The following is a 20,216-nucleotide window of genomic DNA, read 5'->3' on the forward strand; positions in this document are numbered from 1 at the left end:
GAACACAGTCAGGAACACAGACCAGGGGTTAGACAGAGTAACGGTCACTTCTGGCTCATATGAGCATCATTCGACAGCGGTGGGTACCTGTGAGATGACAGTCACACGCCCTGAGAGTAGTGCCAGGGAGGAGAGTAAGGTGACCCTGGCCTCACCAAGCTCACAGTGCAGCAGGGCAGATGGGCAAAGGAAGGGCATGGTGGTGGAAACCAGGCTCACAAAGCAGGACTTAGGGCAGGGCGTCTAGCGTGTTGACCGCATCAGCAAGCAGAGAACAGGGCGGCAAGTAAGGCCCCAAAGTCTGCCCCAGCCAGGCTCCACCTCCTCAAGGTTGCATGGTCTTCTAATACAGCACCAATGGCTGGGGACCAGGTGTTCAAACGCTTTCAGACTCAACCCACAACACAGAGTTGTGTGTGCATATTCTGGAAGCTTATGAGAGAAGAGGGGTGCTGACACCAAGTCCGGCTCCCTCCCGAGGAGGTGGTGATGCAGGAGAAGCTGTGGTGCTGACCCATTTCACGTGCCACCATTTTTAAAAAGGCACCGATGAACGCATTGTAAGATGCCTATGTTAAGAGGCAGTTTTTTGAAACACACTTCCAGAATAAAAAATACACACCAGTTACAGATGTTAAGGTATGCTCTGACAGCACCCAGGAGGCAGAAGCAGGTGGACCTCCATGAGTTTGAGGCCAGCCTGGTCTACACAGTGAGTTCCAGGACAGTCAGTGCTACACAGAGAGCCTTATCTCAAAATTAAAAAAGAAAAAAATATTCTGATTTCAAGGACACAAAAATGTGGCAAAATGTTCTTGCACCAGTGCATGAACTGTGGTGCTTTGAGACTTGTTGAAAGTGAAGAACCTGGGGTGCTCCTCGAGGACACTGGCAACGATGGCCTAGCGTAGGAATAGGATCTGCAGCAGATATACACATGGGATCTTGGCGCGTCCCAGCTAAAACCACAGGAGCCTAGGGTGAGCCTGGGCAAGTTCCCAAACCCTGGGAACCCAACCTCCTTTTCTATTAGTGAGTCTCACATTGCAGTGTTGCGGAGAGGTGATGTGCGAGGTCCTGAGAGCACACATGACGGTCCTGCACCGTGGGGACACAGATGGTCCTGCACCGTGGAGACTGGCCAGCCCTCCTTACTGACCTCCCTTGGCTGCAGCCTCAACCCTTCTCTGGCTTGCGTGGCCATAGAGACAGGTGCAGTCCAGAGGTCATCTTACACTGACCCTTTATCTGTGGCCCTAACCACAGATGTTGTCTAGGGTGGAGTGGTCTGCCTGAGGTAGGCTTGTGGGCTCCAATTCGACTGCATCCAGTTGTCGACATTTCTGTCTAGGAGAGGGGACAATGGCAGCCAATATGAGGGGCGCTATATGGTGTCAGTCATCAAGCTCCTTGGGTGGCAGAGTACCGCTCACAGACCAGCCCTGAAAGCCCCTCCAGGTGGCACCGATACCTACCAAAGGACATCAAAGCCACTGTTGGCAACCACCTGACAAGGCATGTGGAGAGTGTGCAGAGGATCAACTAGTCCCAGCGTGGGCTTGATGGCTCGTGAAGCAATGCCTAAAACATAAGGAATTTTAGTATATTAAAGGCGTGGCACCATTGAAAAATAACCTTAGGACAACAAAGTTAAAAACAAAAATACGAGAAAAGGCTCATTTCCATGTAGTGAGGCAAGGAGCGGCAGAAAGAGGCCAGAACCTCTGCTTTCAGTGGCGCTGGCTGGCTTCCCAGATCCCAGGAGCTGGTCTGAGGAGCTCTTTCAGCCGCCTGGAGGAGTGACACTGCCAGTCCTGCTGGCAGTACTTACGACACAGAAGCTGACAAGAACCACACACCAGGGTTCATTTCTTACTCAACCTCAAACGTTTACTGGCGTGTCACTGGCCATTGTCCAACACCTGGGTAGGTGACACTGGACAAGTCACTTAACCATTCGGAGTTATCCTAAGATTAGGCCTTACACACACACACACACACACACACACACACACACCACCACCACCACCACCAACAACAACAACACTTGAAGCTGTAAGAATACGATTAGATAATATGCATATGAGCTTTTTAAAACCCGAAGACTAAAAGTAAATGTTGATTGCTTTTGTTTTTGTTAACAATGCCAAGGGTCATGGAATGTAATTAAAATGAAGAAGTTACTTTAAATGTGAAGTTGAACATTAGCTTATTTTGCTATAGAGGCCAGGAGAAGTACACTGAGCCAAAACGAAGGGGAGGGTCATTTCTCCCACAACAGCCAAGAGTCAAGGGGTGGCCCCCAAATGAAAAGGAGATGGGAAAGAGACCTGAGGTGGGGTGGGGATGGGTCTGTAGGGATTGGCTGGGATGGATCGTGAGGCAACTTTGTGGAGTTATGGGAATGTCTAAAATCTGCTGGCTGCTGTTAGAAATATCTTGAAAAGTATGCATCTTATTGTGCAAAGTCATGTTTTGATAAATTGATTTAAAATGTTACAAAATGTCAAAGAAAGGGAACACCCATTTATCATTGCTTTAACCACTCATATGGGCAGGACAATGGCCTATTAAAACTCATGGCATTCAGGGTTAGGGAGATGGCCCAGTGGGTAAGAGCAATTATTGCTCTTAGGTCAAGGGGTTCACTACTGACTATAACTCCAGCTCCAGGGGCTCTGACACCTTCTAGTCCCCAAAGACATTCCCACAGTGGTGGAATACATTTACACATGCACACACATGAATAAAAATATATATATGCAAAAAGATCTGTGGCGTTTTGAAAGACTTTTCAGGTAATTCTCAGCAAGAAGCTTAAGGCCCATTTACATTTTTGCTTGCGGAGAGAAAATGTGTGTTTGCGTTCCCTTGATTCCTTGATTTCTAACTGATAGCCTCAAAGACAAGGGAGTGAGGGAGAAAGGTGAGGGAGAATTTCAAAAGAATTGTGAATAAAATTCTTACCAGTTTTTACTTTCATATGTTCATAGTCAAAGATGGCAACCCCCGTCGTTTCGCTGCCAGTTCCTGAGGTCGTTGGAACTTGAACAAAACGATACTAGTGTTAGAAGGGATCTGAACAGAGGCCAGTGGAGACACTTACTTCCACCTCAGCAATGGTAGAAAAGGAGCATCTCTGACCTTGCTGTTTGTCTGACATCTGTGTAACATGTGCTGAGGAGTCATGCGAGGTCCATGCTTGCATGAACACCCCTGTGTGTTCTCATCAGCATGTGATATCTGTGACCATGCATGCATGCAATTTGTATCTGTGCTAGCACATATATGTTTAACATACATTCTGATGTTTGAATGTACATGCATGTTTAATGTATATCATATCTGTATTAACATGTGGTCTACTTAACATTTACATGGCTTCTACATCTGCTCACATTTATACATGGCTTCATAAACATGTATGTGTGGTTAACATGAATGTATGTTTAATATGCATGCTACCTATAGATGTAGAAATGTGTTTTGTGAATTTATATCGAACATAAGTTAACATACATGTATGGTTAACATGCATGCATATTTAACACGCATGCTCTGTATCTGTGCAAAAGGTTTTATACATATGTGGTTTGTATCTGTGCTCACATGCAACTGTGTTGAATAGATGATCTCTGTTGTAATACATATGTGATATCTATGTCAGTACTAACATGTTTATGCTAATCACACTGTGTGGGAAGTCTGTGCCATATTAACAGTGATGAGCTCTGGGAAGCTTGGTTCGCTAGAGCCAGAGATCAAGTTGTCCAGGCCCTCGGGCAGGAATGCTAGCACATCGTGTCTCTAAAAGACATCTTTATTCCCTCTTGGCAATGGGCACAGGAGCGAGCTGCTTTTGCTGGGCCCTGTGGTTTTGCAGTTCTGTCAAGTTTCTAAACTGTACTAATCACCTCTCTGTGTGACGCCGACACGGGTTCACCAGTGGGTTCCATTTGCCAGACTCCAATTATGCTGCTCCCCACTGATCACTCATTCATGTCACAGCGGCTCATCTGCCACTGACTCCCTGAAGTCCCTACCATGGCTGTTTACAACGGGCAGAAGACGGGACGAAGCTTAAACATAACGTTCCCCTATTCCTACTTAGTGTATTTTAACTACAGAACTCCTGTAAGTAGTGTGCTGACGGCTGTAGGAATGAGAGGGAAGAAAAGAGAAAATACCAAGGCCCCTGTGGAAGGTTCAAGCTATTTTTGGTTTGGAGTCGAGCACTGGGCACATGCACACGCTGGCCACATGTCCCAGGGAAGACACAAAGCCTCAGGTCAGCTGCAGAGCCGTTATATGCAAGAAAGGGTCGAGCCGCTGAGAGAAAACAGCAATTGTTCTCCACAAACTCCCTGGTGTCTGGGAGATGAGACAAAGAAGATGGGTCTGGGGACAAGGCTGCCAACAGAGGGACCCACCAAATGTCAATGAGGATCTTTCCTCCTCCACACAGTGACATCATGCCTGAAACTGCAAGCTTCCTCCCTCTGACCCAAATTGTCTATTTGTGCAATGACGAAGGCCAGAGTTTTCAAGTACGCAACTGATGCCTGCTTTGTTCTCTAATTAATGCACTGATTTAAAACGAACAAAGCAGAGGTTCTGGAATTGTAGACTTTGAAATTAATAGCTGGCATAGCACACAGGGCTCTTTCTTTCTTTCTTTCTTTCTTTCTTTCTTTCTTTCTTTCTTTCTTTCTTTCTTCCTTCCTTCCTTCCTTCCTTCCTTTCTTCCTTCCTTCCTTCCTTTCTTTCCTTTCTCTCTGTCTCTCTCTCCTCTCTCTCCTCTCTCTCCCTCCCTTCCGGCCAGTTGTAAAAGAAAGCAAATGAGCAGTGTTTACCTGCAATCAGAGGTTTCAGAGGCACAGTCACTGGCTTCCCCTTCCCAATGGGGGCATTGACATAGTCAAGGAACTCAGAGTGAGGGCTGGACGCATACAGATTAGTGGCTTTACAGGTATCCATGGTGGAGCCCCCACCCACAGCCACATAGGCATCGAAGGCTCCCTTTTTGGCAAATTCAATCGCATCCATGAAGCTTAGAGAACAGAAAACAAAAGTACATATATATACTGTCATGCTGTCAAATAAGGCCTGGGACAAATTTTCAACAGCAGCCATTTTTGTTGGCTTCTGCTTACATAACTATGAAGTTCACTAAGACCTTACCTTCCGTCTGTGGGTTCCACCCTCACGCTGTCATAAACCTGAAAGCTGATACCACTCTTCACTAGGGAATCCATAACTGTTTGTACGGGAGGGAGCTGGGAGAGGTTCTTGTCTGTCATCAAGCAAACCTTCTTAGCTCCCATATTCTGTAGATCCTATAGTAAAAGTTAACTCATGAGTTAGGCCTGAGTACAACAGCCCTGTGCTAGATACTTTGGGAGGGTTTAAGAACAAAGAATTCAATTACTGTCCATTAATGCTCGTGTTTACAAGACAGTCAGAGGCTACAGACATCTCAAATACTTGCCATGCCCACTTCCTTTGTAACCCCTGCTCCATATCTAATATTTGAAACAGCCATCTGAAAAAGAGAAAGAAGATTTAGGTGTATTGCTGAAACCCAGAATGACTCCTCATCGTTTAGAGAATAAGTGGTCCGCTCTTTAGCGTGGCCCTCCAGGTCTCTCACCTTCCAGTTTCCCAGCTTCTTTAAGCAAACCTCGGCTCCAGTCACACTGAAATCGCGTATTTGTCTTTTCCCAAACCCACAATAAATTCCCACTTGTTCCTTCAGCTTCAAATGTCTGTCTTCCCTAACCTCTCCATCAAAACTAACTCTCCAATTTCTTACTTTCCAACTTAAACGTTTGTTCGGCAGGGTTTGCCCCTTCATTTATCCATGTAGCCTCCCGCTCACCATCATCACTGAGGAGCGCTCTGTTGAAGGCTGGACTCTAAAACAGAGACCCACTGACCTCTGTGTTTGCACACAAAAGGAGAGCTTTCACACTAATGCACACAGGCCACTTTTCAATTAAACAAAACAACCGCAGTTTGATTCACGACAAGCTTAGATTTCTTTTCTTTCTTAAAAAAAAAAGGTTAATGACTCTTTAAAATACAGATTTAAAAAAACCTGAGAGGGTCATTTGTATCTCTTCTCACTCTCAAATGATCTAGAAACCGCCACACAGTTTTCAAGCATCAGCAATCAGTTGTGGTTTGGGCTGTCAGAGGGCGCCTAGTGACCTTCTAATTTATAACTCCTAAACCAGGAGGGGCCAGGAGTTAAACAAACACTTAAAGTAACTAGCATGGCAAATTGCATCAGAATAAGTTGTTCCTTCACTCTTCCAAAAGATGACTTCTTTTGTTAAATAAGGCCCAGGGCAAATTTTCAGAGACTCAATATATAACACACAGAATTTGGACAGTCTGCAGAACTGGGGGTTTGCCATATTTTAATAACTACATAAAAGAGAGCATTTTAAACATTATTCCTGTTTCCAAACTATATTCCACGATCTTCAAATGCACATTGCTGTACAGTGCCTGATCAGAATGAGACTGTAGAACACCAGTTAACAACAGATTTAAGATGAAATACTAACGCATCAGCGAATACTATATTGTTTTTCAGGCCACCCATAAAAGAAAGAATGAATTGATGAAATCTACCTCAAATGCATAATCTGTTGTTTTTCCAGAAGGTGAGAGTCCGGGGGCTGGAAGTAAAGAGAATTGTATCAAAGGACACATCACAAAATAAGCCTAAATCATTGTTCTTTTTGTTGTTGTTGTTGTTAATAGAATCCAGCCATGAACATAAATATCTTCCTGAAATATTACCTTTTTAGCATTTCATGGTTGTACATAAAGTGTAAATCAATATTTACAAAAAAAGCACACAAACTGACTTAAAATTTCTGTATAAAGTTAGTTGTAATATTGGGGCAACAGGGTGCCATCAATGAATTTCGTATTTTAAGAACTTATTATTGCTGTGTATGAGCATGTGCGTGCGTGCATGGTGACTGTGCATCCCCATGAAAAGTCTGGGGATCTAACTCCAGTCAAATATCCTCACCTGCTGAGCCATCTCCCTGGGCCCTTATCTCTCCTCTTAATCTACTTATCTATAATCAGTTCTGGTCAGCCATAAGATAATGGAAAGCCAAAAGAATAATTTGTATTACCTGTTTTTTTTTTCTGTTAAAGAAAAAGACACCAGAACTAGTCACCACCACCACCAATACCACCACATTGTTCCCTGAGTGCAAAGGCAACGTCTTATTAACATCCAAACTTTTCTGACAACTCTAAGGCTGCTAGTGTCGCTGCTACTTCTACTGCTAAAGTTTAGGTCAAAGAGTAAGACAGAGTTCTCTCTAAGCTATTTCTATAAGAAAAAAATCCAAAAAAGATCAGCACAACAGTGGAACACACAAAATTGTGCCTGTTTTCCCAAGGGCCTTAAAGCTGGTTCCACTTCATGGCTGTTGGTTAGAGGCCCCACCTGCCTGGAGGGGGAACCTCTTACAAAGCTGGAAAAGGCCCTGGTGGTGACCTCCTTTTACTTCTCAGGAGCAAGCTTGGGGTGACCTTGCCTCTGGATAGCTTACCTCCTTCCAAGAAGAAAATCCATAATTCATGTGACACCCTGGGGACAGGTGGGAGCTACAGTGAACTTTATGGACCATGGAGTCTGACAAGGACTAAGGTGGTGGCAGCTGAAAGCTTTTGTTACTACTTTTAATGATTAAGAAATAGATTATTTTAAAAATGGATAATGGGCAAAATTTTTCCTTCTAGCAATCACCTTACTTTAGCTTTTAGAGTTGTCTTTTAACCCAAAGTCTTGTTCTTGAAGAACCTAAGCGTTCTTAAAATATCCTAAGTGTGTTTTCAGTTTTGAAAAATATTGTATTTTAAATTGAAAGCATAAATAGCACGAAATATCATGCACTCAGTTAGCCTGGCACGCTTGGAGCTATGTATTGCCGGTGTGACGGTGAGAGACGCTATTTTTTTTCATCAGCTTACTCACCCCGTGCCTTGATTTCCCCTTTCCACAGCCGACCCTAATACACAGGCTAGTGTGTGGAAAGCAGAACCGAAGCTGAAGTAAAAACTCAAATGCATTACCTTGGGAGTAAGTGTGAGAATGAGTTGGGCACTGGCATCTAGGGACAAGAAGAAAGGAAAATATAAACAGAAGCAGGAAACAAGAAGCCTTAAAGTAACACTTACACTACATTCTACCCCCGGGACTAAATGGGGCCACAGCTGGCAGAGTAAAGAACAGAAAGCAGCAAAAACTCCAAACTCAAGATAACACCAAAGACAAAAGCCAGCCCATGGACCACGTCTTGTCTGTCAGCACCGGCAATCCTTTTCCTGAGGGTATTTATTGAAGAGGCAAGGCCTGCAGGCAGCTCTGAGGGCACACACACACCGCACACCGTGGGACCTGGATTCAGGAGGCTCCAGCCCTGACAGGTCAGGGGCTTTGACTGAACCACGTGACTCTTCTCACTCCGCTCTCAACCCTGGAAACTTTCTCTGGCTTCTTCAAGGTATTTAGTTTATCCTCAAACTGGTCATGCGCTTGAGCTTCCAGAAGCTCTCAGCCCACTGGCTTCCCGGGTCAGCTACTCATGTCCTGCAGCCCCCGGCTCTGAGAGCCGGTCCTGTCTCTATAGCACACACACCTAGCACATTCTCCTTCCTGAAGTCCTTCGCCCATGCACTTGCCACGTTCTCTTTTCTGGAGGCTTCCTTCCCTGCCACATGCGCTATTTCTTGGACAGTCCCTCCTTCTGGCTTCAGTTTCTCCTATATTCATTTGTTTCTTTATGACTCACAGGACCTTGCCATAGCGGGTGTCGGCGGGACTGCATAGCCTCCTCCCCACCGCGCCAAAATTCAAATCTGGAATTGGAACACCCAAGGAGGGAAAAGGTAGAGGGAGGAAAAGGGTGGTTTTGCCCCAGTGGGTATCAGGATGTCAGAACTTCGTGAGGTCAAGACAAAATGCAAAGCAAGGCTGCCACCTAGTGGCCACCTGCTTCCTGCAGGCACAGGAAAGGTGGTCAGGCCCAGGCCCAGCTGACAGTTAGCTTTCTTTCCAAAACCTGCCCCGAATCAAACCTTCTAAGGACACGAGAAGCACATGGAAGAAAGACATCCGAGATAATGCCGAGGACACGGCTGCCCTTCCCACTATTTGTGCTATTTTAGGTTCTAAGACTAATAACTCACTTGTAACCCTTAGCGGGGGTTCCCGCTTTGTCCTCACCTGTGCTGATTTCCTCAGCTCCCTCCTCCTGTCCTGTTCCGTCCCGTCGTCCTGTCCCATCCCATCCTGCCCCCCAGCCTACATTTGCAGCTGTTTCCTTACTCCAGCACTCTCCCTGGTCCCTGAAGTCAAGTCACAGCTTCCAGGTGGATCCTTACTTCGTTACTGAGCCTTTCACATGGGAGCCTGAGCTCAGGCAGCTTTAAGTAGGCCAGTCCTCAATAGGCCAATTAAAGAGTCAAAAGCAGAGAGATTTATTCAATGTGGTTGAACTGGGAAGGGGCCTCCAGTGACTGCTCTCCCCCCAGTCCGTCATCCAGGGTTCTGATAACCAAGTGCAGGTTTAAATGGAGGCTGGCTCAGCCTAACTCGGGTACAGCTCTTCCAGAGGATCCCAGTGGGCAGGTGGCGCTCTCTTGGGGTCCAAGGCTCCCTGCCTGCGGACCTGGACCGTAGCTTCTCCTCCTCCCTCTGCCCATCCCTCCTCACACATTCGGTTTGCGCCTGGGCTGCCTTCAGCCGTCTGACCCTTCCTTCTCCCTTAAGCTTTGTAGTCTCACAAACCAAGGCCCCAGATGTTTCTGCCCAGTCTCCGTCAGGGTGCACTTTCAGCCATTTCTCACTCAGATGCTTCCTAGTTTCCAAACTGGCTTCTGGCTGCACCTTTGTTAGCTCTAGTCCCCACTGGGGCAGGGGTTCCCAGTGACCTCACCCCGTCAAAGCTGCTTCCATGGGAAATAAAGCTCAGACCAGCCCTGCCTCTTCTTACTCCATCTTCGGGTTTTAGCTCCTGAAAAACTAACCATCTCCCCTTTCTCCTCCCTCCCTCCCACATCATGAACTTTGCCCTATTACTTCCCTGCCTGGAACCCACCTTCCTTTTTTCCCTTCTTCTAGATAAGTGTGCCTTTGCTGTCAGTCCTCAGGTAGTCTGGAGGCCCCAGGGAGGAACCCTTTCTTTGTGACCTGATGGACGGCACTTCCTTACGAAGAGAAGGCTGAGTGCTTAAGAGCACTGGCTGCTCTTCCAGAGGACTTGGGTTTGATTCCCAGAACCCACAAAGTGGCTCACAACCCTCTGAAACTTTAGTTTGAGGGAATCAAATGCCCTTTTTATCCTTCCCAGGCACAAAAGATGATAACACAGATATACAAACAGGCAGGCAAGACAGCCATATGCATAACCTGCTTCAAAACTCACTCCACATTTGCTCTTCCTCCCGTTCCCACCGGCAGAGTATGCTAACTGCACCCACCCGATTCCCTTCCCACGGGGTTGTCCCAAATGTGTCCTGGGTGACATTGGTCCTAAGGGCTATGGTAGGTTTTTGTTTAAGTGTGAACACACAGGTTTGACACCTAAGAATGTACTTACCTCTCTTGCAGGACGAATAAAAGCGCTTTACATAGCAGCACAGACATCAATACAGTAAGTGGCTCCCTGAATTTACTTGGCCATGGAATTATCTTATCACCAGGCACCAGTTTGGCTTTAGTAGCTCTGTTGTTCACAGAATGCCAACTTACCATTTTACTGTAAGCTGGGGGACAAGGATTGCAAAGCCAAAGTTCAACCCATGGCTGTCACTGTTTAGCTATGTGACACAGAACGCTTTATTTTCATGTTTTGCTTATGCTGGAGGATAACAATCAGTATGGCAGAGTCACCATAAAGATTATTTACTGCTACCAATAGTGCACGCGCACTGAATGCCACTTAGTATGCACCAGCTGTTTTCCTACTCATGTCTCAGTCCTTACTACGAAGGCCGGCCCAGACTACACTTCTGGGTCCTGGAACTACAACTCTCCCTCTGTGGTGTGGCTCTTCCGTCTGCCAGAATTCCTCTCCAGTGCCTGTCTCCTCCACTCATCAGCTCAGACTTCGGCTCCCAAGCTGACTCTGGCACACACGCATTCACGTAGGCTCGCTCTCAGTCTTTCTGGAAGGAATCAGGTCAGAGGGTAACTGCAACTCTGCTGGGATAAGCCACAGTGTCTACCCCTACTAGATCCCTAGGTAGCCCGTGCATTTCTGCCTCCCATTATTGCGTTCTCAGAAAGGAGCAGTTTCTGCACACAGAACCAGCATACGTGTGTTGCTTTGACGTTAAATGTCCTAGGGACAATGTCAAGTTCTACACTGCCTGTCACACTGTGTGGGACCAGGCGGCTTCTCTGGGAGCATTTTCTTAACGCAAGCTATACCGCACTGCACCATCCCCTGGTGTCAGGCCTTGCACAGCCCAACTGTGGTCCTGCTTTCCTGGATTCTTACGTACTGGGGTCTGCCTGCCTGCCGGGATGGGTGCACTCGGGGGTTGCCAAACACCGGCGAGCTTGGTACGGCCTGTACTCACGCTGTGCTTTGCAGGTGCCTCAGCAAGTGAGCGACCCGAGAGCGAGCAGCTGCGGCCATGGCGGTTCTCTTGGTCCTCACTGCTCCACCCCCACTGCCGGCCAATCCTGGCGCTGGACGCCAAGAGGAAAACATCTGCCTCCAATTCGCTCTGCAAGGCCACCTGACCCAACTTTACCCCGTTTTCCAAGACAACTGCCCCAGCTGCCAACTCTGGAAACGCCTCAGCGGCAAGAACTCCATAGGGTCTTGTGAGGACTTTAAAACCAGAGCTGCTGCACAGGAAAACAGAACAACAAACGAAAACGCGACCAATCAAAACTCCCAAAGCAAGTAGTTCTCTGTGAACAGTCTTAGTTTTGAGAAAGTTCTCAATACGCCTTTAGCCTCACTTAGGCCAAGCAGTGCCCCATCTGCCATGCCCAGTGGAAGAGCTCACTGAAGATGGTAAAGTCCAGTGAAGTTCATTAGAACATTATCCAGAGCCAAGCGATCGAGTATTGTCATTATGAAACAGCCCGAGCTTTCCTTACCCTATAAGTATGAAACACTAGAAATGTATCTACAGCCCAACTCCAAATCCCCAAACTGCTTTCAACTGACGATCAAAGAGTAGGGTGGCCACCCGCTTTACAGAAAACACCCTCCCTCAATCTTGGATTTGCTGTTAATAATTTTTAGGAGGTATTTATGTAAAGATAAGTTTAAGATGAAAGTAAGACATTGATAAAGGAAAAACACCCAGGGCAGTGACAACCATGAAATCTGCTGGTGTGGCTGCTCATTTATAATCTCAGCACTTGGGAGACAAGTCCTCAAGTTCCAGGCCAGCACCAGCTAAAAACTGAAACCCAAGCCACTTAAACAAAAAACACAGGTTATAAGCAATACGACAAGTATCTGAAGTAACAAGGTTAATTACCTTTTAGTGTGGTTCCAATTTACCATGTAAAGTAACACGTTCATTTGGCAAAGCGCACCGCTTTAAGAAAAACATCACTTGTACTATGCTTTTAATAGTATAGTTAACGCCAAAAGAACGTTTGAGTTTTCCTAATACAAGTGGCCTTCCTGTAACCATTGTTTAACTACTTTGTGTATCTTCAAGCACACTCTATACTGGCACCCAGGTCTCTTGCTTCATTTACAACTTGTACTGACAATAAAAGCTAAAAGCAACACCAGGTACCGGCATACTTTTATTAAGTAACCTTTACAACACTTGTAAAACACTGGTCTTCTCCATTCTCCCTGCTTTGATAAATGTACAAGATTTGTTACAAAACAATGCAAAAATACTGAAACCCATCTACTATACCCCAGAAATCTGATCCAAAGTCAAGGTAAAAAAGCAAGCTGTCAACTTACTCCTGGTTCTGACCATACCATTTCTCTAATTGTCATATTCTCAAAATACGTCCTTAATTTCCAGTCAGTGTCTCCATTGTGGGAAAGGCATGAATTCGTAGTCCCGCACTGACTCTCCCGAGGGGAGGCAAACCTGTCCCTGCCATCTCAAGTTCAACGAGGGCCGCGGCCTGCACTGAGCACAGCTTAACCCTCAGCACAGACCGTCCCGGCTTTGCAGAACAGGTCCAGCGGGAAGAAGACTATTTCCTCCTCTTCCCACCCTGGTGCGGCCCCCCCTTTCTTCTTGCCACCCAAAGCAGGAGACCTGGGATGCTTGCCCCCAAAGCCGCCTTTCCTCTTCTCTCCCTGGCCCGGCGGTCCGCCCTTCCTCTTGCTCGAAGGTCCTGGCCGGCCCCCCCTTTCTCTTGCCCTTCGGGCCCATTTTCCTCCTCTTGGCAGCCTCCTCCTGGTCCTCCTCCCTCATCTGCTTGTTGGTGGCCCTCGTCACGTCCAGCTGAGGCTTCTTGCTGTTCATGACTCGAAGCAGCTCCAGCTGGTTCTTTTTCTCGGCAGCAAAGTCCCCGAAGAGGGGCTGAAATTTCCTCTTCTTGCCGGTGCCGCGGGGCGCCTTCTCCTTGGGGAGCCGCTCCTGGAAACGCCCCACCGAAGCGGTGGAGACCTTGGCCACTTGCATGGCGCGGCCCAGCTCCTCCTTGCTCTGGTGTCCCGTCGGGTGCAGGCCTGCCGAGCTGGGCATCTGTACCTTGTGCGCTCGGGCCAGGTTCCGCAGTCGGTTCAGCTCGTTCTTCGCCACGCGCTCCTTCTTGGCCTGGATCCGCTTGGCGAACTGGTCTTCCATGGGGTCGGCGCCCCCAGGCACCTCGATCAGCCACTCCTTGGTGTCGTCCCGGGCGCGCTTGTAGCCCCAGCGGCGCCGCCACTGGCCGCTCACCTCGTCCCACACCAGGTTGGTCTTCTTCTTGGGACGGATGCCCTTGAGGCGCGCGAACTGCTGCCAGCGGGTGAGCGGCCGCGGCCGGGGCAGCGGCTTCTCGCGGGGCAGGCGCGTGGCGGGCTCGGGCAGGCGCGCCACCACCGCCTCCTCCACGCGCTCGGTGGGCAGCTGCCACAGCTGGTTGACGAGCAGCTGCGTGTTGTCGCGCGCCAGGGCCCGCAGCTCGGCCTCGGGCGACGGCCCGGCCTGGCGCAGCAGCGTCGGGGGGTTGCGGTCCGAGGCCAGCAGGTTGCCCAGGTCGAACTCCAGCTCCAGTTCTTTGTGCACCGTGATGCGCTGCAGCTTCTCCGCCTCCTCCTGCTCGGCCTTGGCCAGCAGCTCCTCCACGCTCGGGCCCTCCATGGCCCCCGCCGCGGCTCGGGGGTCCCGACTCCCCGTCTACAGCAGCACCCGAAAGCCGGCAACCACGTGCGGACGTCCGGAGCCGAAATCCGGAAGATAAACGTTCACTTCCGGGTTACCCGGAACCGGCTCACGAGGGGCAGGCTGGGGGAAAGGCCGGCAGAGGGCGGCATTGGAGAGCGGATGGGCTTAGAGGCGGGACCCGGTCTCGTAAGCGGATGTGAGCCGGACTGGCGCTGGGGGTTGGCTGTAGGAAGGCTAACAAGCTCTGGGTCGGGCTGGACTACGTTTCCCAGCATGCTGCGGGGCAGGGGGCGGTCGCGGTAGGACGCGGGCTGCTCAAACTCCCGGGGCTGCAGGCGTCTTAGCTTCCTAGGAGCATGCTTAATATTGTCTGCTGGTAGATCCAGTCCTAAGGTGTTTGGCTAATCCGCTCATCCTGGGGGAGGCAATGCCCCCCGAAGCCAGAGCCCGTTCTTTGTGCCCTAGGCGTGAGCGGAGGCACAGCCCACGGATACACGTAGGCAGGTATAGAAGATTGATTGCTGTGAGACTTCGGAGGGCTGGCAGTTGGGCTGTGCTGAGTGGTGCGAGCGTCCGTGGACTTGCATTCCTCTCTGGAAAGAACGCTGAACTCTGCAGGTTGCAAAGCCTGGGCTCCGATTCTGGCGGTGCTATTGTTTGATCCTGGGGTATTTATTTAGGCCTGGAAAATCATGAAATCTTAATAGTTCTTCGTATCCAGGACTGTTTTAAAGGTGAATGAGTTGATACACTTTAAAGAAGGCGTAGAGTCGGTGAAAGCCAAGTAAGTTGTAGTCAGCAGTCACGGTGGCTGGCGGAGTTGAGGCGGTGTTACAGCCTGCCATCGACTGTATTGATAGGCTATTTTACCCCAGTCTTGTTCGTACGCTGATAAGTGTGAAACCCTAAGTAGTAACTGGTACACAGGACGGACTCAGTAAACGAGATCTACTGTTGTTTCCACTGGCAAACTTTCTAGCCCAAGCAAACTCTTCTGCGTATGACGGAGTCATGGTTAGTCTTGGTCCTGTATGCTTATCATCTAGCTTCAAGTCACTCCGAGAAATTCTGTCAGAATGGTCCTCCTCAGATTTGCTGCTAACCCCATTCTTTCCATGTTAGCTGTCTCCAGAGCTTCAGGAATGGCGTTGGTGGCGCACGCCTTTAATCCCAGCACTCGGGAGGCAGAGGCAGGCGGATCTCTGTGAGTTCGAGACCAGCGGAGGCAGGAGGATCTCTGTGAGTTCGAGACCAGCCTGGTCTACCGAGCGAGTTCCAGGACAGACTCCAAAACAATACAGAGAAACCCTGTGTCTCGAAAAATAAACAAATAAGTTTTTTTCCTCAAGAAAGGCAAAAAGAGATGCAAGGAAGAAAGAGCTGTTTGTTTGTATACAGACGTCTGTCAGGATACAGCCCTCAGCTGCAGCCACCAAGAGCCCCGCCTGGGTGCATTCAGCATCCACTACATCCCTGCCCACCTCCCAAGTCTCTCCCTCCCTCCCTCCCTCCCTCCCTCCCTCCCTCCCTCCCTCCTCCCCTCCTGTCCCCAGAGTCGGGTCTCCCTTCCCCCTCTCCCCTTTCCCATTCACTTTCCCCCAATAAAAACCCCTCCACCCAAGCTCTGTCACGTGGCGTCTTTCTCTGGTGCATGGCTTTTTAAAATTACAACAGCCGCCATTAGAGATTTGTGACAGCTCTGTGGAATTTCTCATGAACAGATGTAAAGAGAGGTGTTCTGGGTTTTGTTCCAACCTCACCCCAAAGAGAGAGGCAAGAGTGTTAAAGGCCTGAAATGAATGCCTCACGACCTCTCAATGTGTGGTTACTTTAGTCAGTACAACTAGTTCTTAAAGCAGTTTCATCTGTCTTTAGTATCATATTAACTTAGATTTACTTCCTACTTAAGATATTAAGCTAAGTAACTGGTTTATTTGTTGGGTGTATGGGCATGTGTGTGCTGTTGCACGTACATGGAGGTCAGAGGTCAATTTGATTTGGGTGCTGGGAATTGAACTCAGGTTGTGAGGTTTGGCAGCAAGTGCCTTTGCCCAGTGAGCCGTTTTGTTGGCCCTCGATTCTCAACGCTGATCCTTTTGATTATTAAGGATGCTCCAGCCAGTTTTTAATTCCTTCAGTGAACACTTTTTTTCTCTCTGATTATTTTTGTTCAAGAAACCCAGTATACCAGCTAATTTGATAAAATATCAACTAAGGGATCTTAAACTACTTAAGTGATTTCCACATGGTTCTCTTTTACTGATTCATAATTTTATGTTGGAGGTACTTCAATGAAGAATTTTTTAAATTTTCTGTGCATCCTGTGTGCATGCATGTGTGAGTATGTCTGTGTGTGTGTCTGTGTGTGTGCATGCATGTGTGAGTATGTCTGTGTCTGTGTGTCTGTGTGTGTGCATGCATGTGGGGCATGTGTGTATGTGTGTGTGTACATGTCTGTATTTGTGTGTGTGTATGTTTGTAGGCCAGAGGATTGTGGTTCTCAGTCTTCCTAATGCTACACCCTTTAATACAGTTCCTCATGTTGTGGTGACTCCTACCCATAAAATTATTTTGTTGCTAGTTCATGACTGTACTTTTGCTACTGTTATGAATCATAATGTAAATATCTGTGTTTTCTGATGACCTTAAGTGGCCCCTGTGAAAGGGTCATTGGACCCACAGAGGGGTCATGACCCACAGGTTGAGAACCACTGCCTTGGGAAGACACTGGTGTCTTATTCTGTGAGTCTCCACTGTGTTCCCCTGAGACAGTATTTGTCCTTGAACTGGATCTAGGGGGTGACCAGAAGACTTCCAGGGTCCTATCCATGCTTCCCACAGCTCTGAGATCACAGACATAAACAGCCACACTGACCTTTAAGTCCGTCTGAGTATTTGGATTCAGGTCTTCATGTTTGTACAGCAAATGCTCTTACCCGTAAGCCATCTCTACAGCCCTTCTTTAGAAAACTTTCTTAATTATAGACAAAATTGGCTTCAGTTTTAGTCAGAAACCTATACTAAATATCCATTATTTTAAAAAGAAACCAAGCAAGCGTATCTATTAGATTTTCTGTAGTTTTGGAAAAGCAGATAGGATAACTACTACACACTACCTTTGTCTACAAGGAACTTTGGATTTTAACACTGAAACAGAGTCAGCTTGTTTTGCTGTCTGGAGAGGGTTAATATTCTTTGTTTACTAAAAATTAATCAGTGAAGCTTTCTGTGGTTGCCATAATCTTATTGCCATCTGTAAGATGATTTTTTTAAATCATAAGACAACATATCCCAAGAGAATAAGATTTGTGTTAGCTTTGAGATGTTAGTTCTAGAAGGAGGTTAATTCATAGATGAGAGATTGAGAGATTCATGTATAAAGAAAAGCTGTATAATTTTTGAGGTATTTATACTCAGTGTATCTAGTAAGATAGAACATTTAGGTCTACTTACTAATTATTTTTAATTACACTTAAATTTATGAAAGCAAGATTGCAGTGAGGAAGAAATTCTAACTGGTTATGGGAGTGTATACTTATAGTCTGTGCATGCAGGAGCATTCTGGATTTGAGACTAGTATCTCACCTAACAAAATAAACAAGTAGCCTTCAAGTGTGTGTGTGTGTGTGTATGTGTATGAGTGGGGATTTTTACTTTTTTAAAGAGTAGATTCACTTAAGACCCAGCAATTGAGTCCTCAGTAACTTTGTCTTAAGGAAAGCAATGTCCAGTTTTCATTATAGTCATAGGCCCTGTGTAAGTATGTATTAACCTTGGCAATAGAAGTTTCAGCCAACCAAATTTTTCTTCTAAATGCTCTGTGCTAGCAACATTAAAAATACAAGGAAGCTATGGTGACAACTAATAAACATTAGCTGTTGGCTCCTGCTAACAATGGTTTATTTCTAAAGATTGACCCATTATTTTGTAGGCTACCATGAAAAGTGAAAACAATAGAAATTAAAACTGTTGTAGGCTACACGTTTCTTTCCTAGGTGCTTTCACTTGCTAATGGGAGACAGACAGTAAGGACAAGAAGCTCCTAGTGGCAAGTAGGTGTCACTGTGTCCTTGGACATCTGAGCCTCAGCAGCCTCCCAGGCTCTGGGTGCCTCCTAAGCTGCAGAAGAGCCCGTGGCTTGGCATGTGTAAACAATGACCTTGCCATTTCCCAGGCTTTTTGTCTCATTATCTAGCATATGTGGATTAGGGATGAACAGACTGAATTTAAGGGCGCTCTTGATTTCTTTGGGATTTCAATGGGAGCGCTGTTTAGGTTTCAGGCTCTACCTTATTCATGTAGAAAATGAAGGGTTTAACTAGTTAGATTTTACAACTCACTTCTGTCATCTTTTCCTCTTGTTGCAGTCCTGTACCCCCTAGGTGTTCCAATATTATTTTTTTTATAAAGCACTTTCTTTTCTGGATGTCCTCTCCCTGGGTCATGAATAGACTTTTCTATATGAGATGACTGGTGATTCTCACTTAGAAAGCTCATCTATTTTTCTGAGATAAGGTGTGTGTCTGATATTGAAAGGATGGGCCTTTTTTCAAGGAATTTATGGTTGAGTAAAGCAATTGAGTTAAGGTCATTGAGACAGGGAAAAGAGCGAGGGACCAGTGGTGATGTGTTTATGAGTTTAGACTCCGACGTCACAGACCTCTGTTTACGTCTGTCTTCTGCCCCTGACAATTCTGGGTTGTCTTGTGTCCTCTTCTCTTCTTTATCTCTGCTATCTCTCTGTCTCTGTCCCCATTTCTGAGTGTGTGCTTGAGTGTGGAGGACAACCTCAGGGTGTTCCTCGGGAGTCATCTAGCTTGGTTGTTTGGAGACAGGATCTTTCCCTGAGACTTGGGGCTCATCTGTTCAGCTAGGCTGGCTGGCCAGCAAGGCCTAGGGATAACCCTATTTATCTCCTCAGTGCTTAGGTTACAAGTCCAAGTTACATGTCTGGCTGGCTTTATAATGTATTGCTGGGGATTGAACGCAGGTCCTCAAGCTTGCACCTTATGGACAACCATCTCCCCAACCTCCTTATTTTGCTTTTTTTTTTTAATGGCTTTACCATGATACTTTCTCTGTTACAATTTTATTTCAAAGATTCTTTTTTTGTCCAGTTGATACCTCTCATTGTAGCTTTGTTTTCCATCTTATTACCTAATTTTTAAAAAATGCATTTTCCTTCAATTATTGTTTTTCATTTTTAAATAAAGCTTTTACATGTTCATTTTAATTTCACCAATTTTTGGACTTTGAACATGTCTGTGTGTATGTATGAGTGTATATACATGTATATTTATATGTTTGTATGTATTTAGAATTATGTCTTCTCTGCAACAATATTCATGCTTCTTGCATGTATACTTTTTTTTACACTTCTCTCTATTTTCCTGAAATTAATATTCTCTTAAACTAGCATTTCTCTGCCTTTGTGTTTTAGGTCTGTTTATGGTGAGCAACTAGATTTTATCTTAGATTATGTTTATTATTGCAACGTTTGCTCTGAACACCACTGGCGACTGCTCAGATGGGAGCCATTCATCTGAAGATATCTTTGCCAAAACTGAGAACACTGTCCTGACATTTACAATTAATTTCTGTCATCCTAAAACTTTTTAGTGACACCATTGTCTAACAGAAAACACGCCATCAGCTAAAGGAACTGTTTATTAAAAGAGCAAAGTGTCCCTGCCTTCAAACCAGCAGTAAGGATCACTTTCTCCTGGGAAGCACACTGAACTTTTTTTTGGCTTTCGAGAGAGTGTTTCTCTGTGTAACAGCCTTGGCTGTCCTGGAACTAACTTTGTAGACCAGGCTGGCCTCACTGAGATCCGTCTGCCTCTGCATTCCAAGTGCTGGGATTGAAG

The 20,216-nt window shown here is 46.7% G+C and overlaps 2 protein-coding genes across 3 annotated transcripts in view; both read right to left on the minus strand.

Annotated features, from left to right (window-relative positions):
• Positions 1–11,754, minus strand: part of Adhfe1 (alcohol dehydrogenase iron containing 1) — a 28,573-nt gene extending 16,819 nt beyond the window's left edge. Inside the window, exons 1-8 of one of the 2 annotated variants that reach the window (XM_005066744.4) lie at positions 11,620–11,754; positions 8,107–8,144; positions 6,640–6,686; positions 5,489–5,542; positions 5,182–5,336; positions 4,854–5,050; positions 2,968–3,045; positions 1,476–1,581 (exon numbers count right to left, since the gene is read on the minus strand). In XM_005066744.4, the coding sequence (XP_005066801.2) occupies positions 1,476–1,581; positions 2,968–3,045; positions 4,854–5,050; positions 5,182–5,336; positions 5,489–5,542; positions 6,640–6,686; positions 8,107–8,144; positions 11,620–11,753 (809 nt within the window). In that variant the 5' untranslated portion in view covers position 11,754. Of the gene's footprint in view, positions 1–1,475; positions 1,582–2,967; positions 3,046–4,853; positions 5,051–5,181; positions 5,337–5,488; positions 5,543–6,639; positions 6,687–8,106; positions 8,145–11,541 lie in introns of both variants that reach the window. The other variant, XM_040741457.1, reaches the window with a different exon arrangement.
• Positions 11,755–12,804: 1,050 nt separating this feature from the next.
• On the minus strand, positions 12,805–14,431 carry Rrs1 (ribosome biogenesis regulator 1 homolog). The gene is given in 2 exon segments (XM_005066743.4): positions 12,805–13,385; positions 13,387–14,431. Coding segments are annotated over 2 exon segments (1,152 nt in total). The 5' UTR covers positions 14,326–14,431; the 3' UTR covers positions 12,805–13,172.
• Between the last annotated feature and the right edge of the window lie 5,785 nt (positions 14,432–20,216).

Source organism: Mesocricetus auratus, unplaced genomic scaffold (assembly GCF_017639785.1).
Source record: "Mesocricetus auratus isolate SY011 unplaced genomic scaffold, BCM_Maur_2.0 Super-Scaffold_6730, whole genome shotgun sequence".
NCBI classification, from domain to species: Eukaryota; Metazoa; Chordata; class Mammalia; order Rodentia; family Cricetidae; genus Mesocricetus; species Mesocricetus auratus.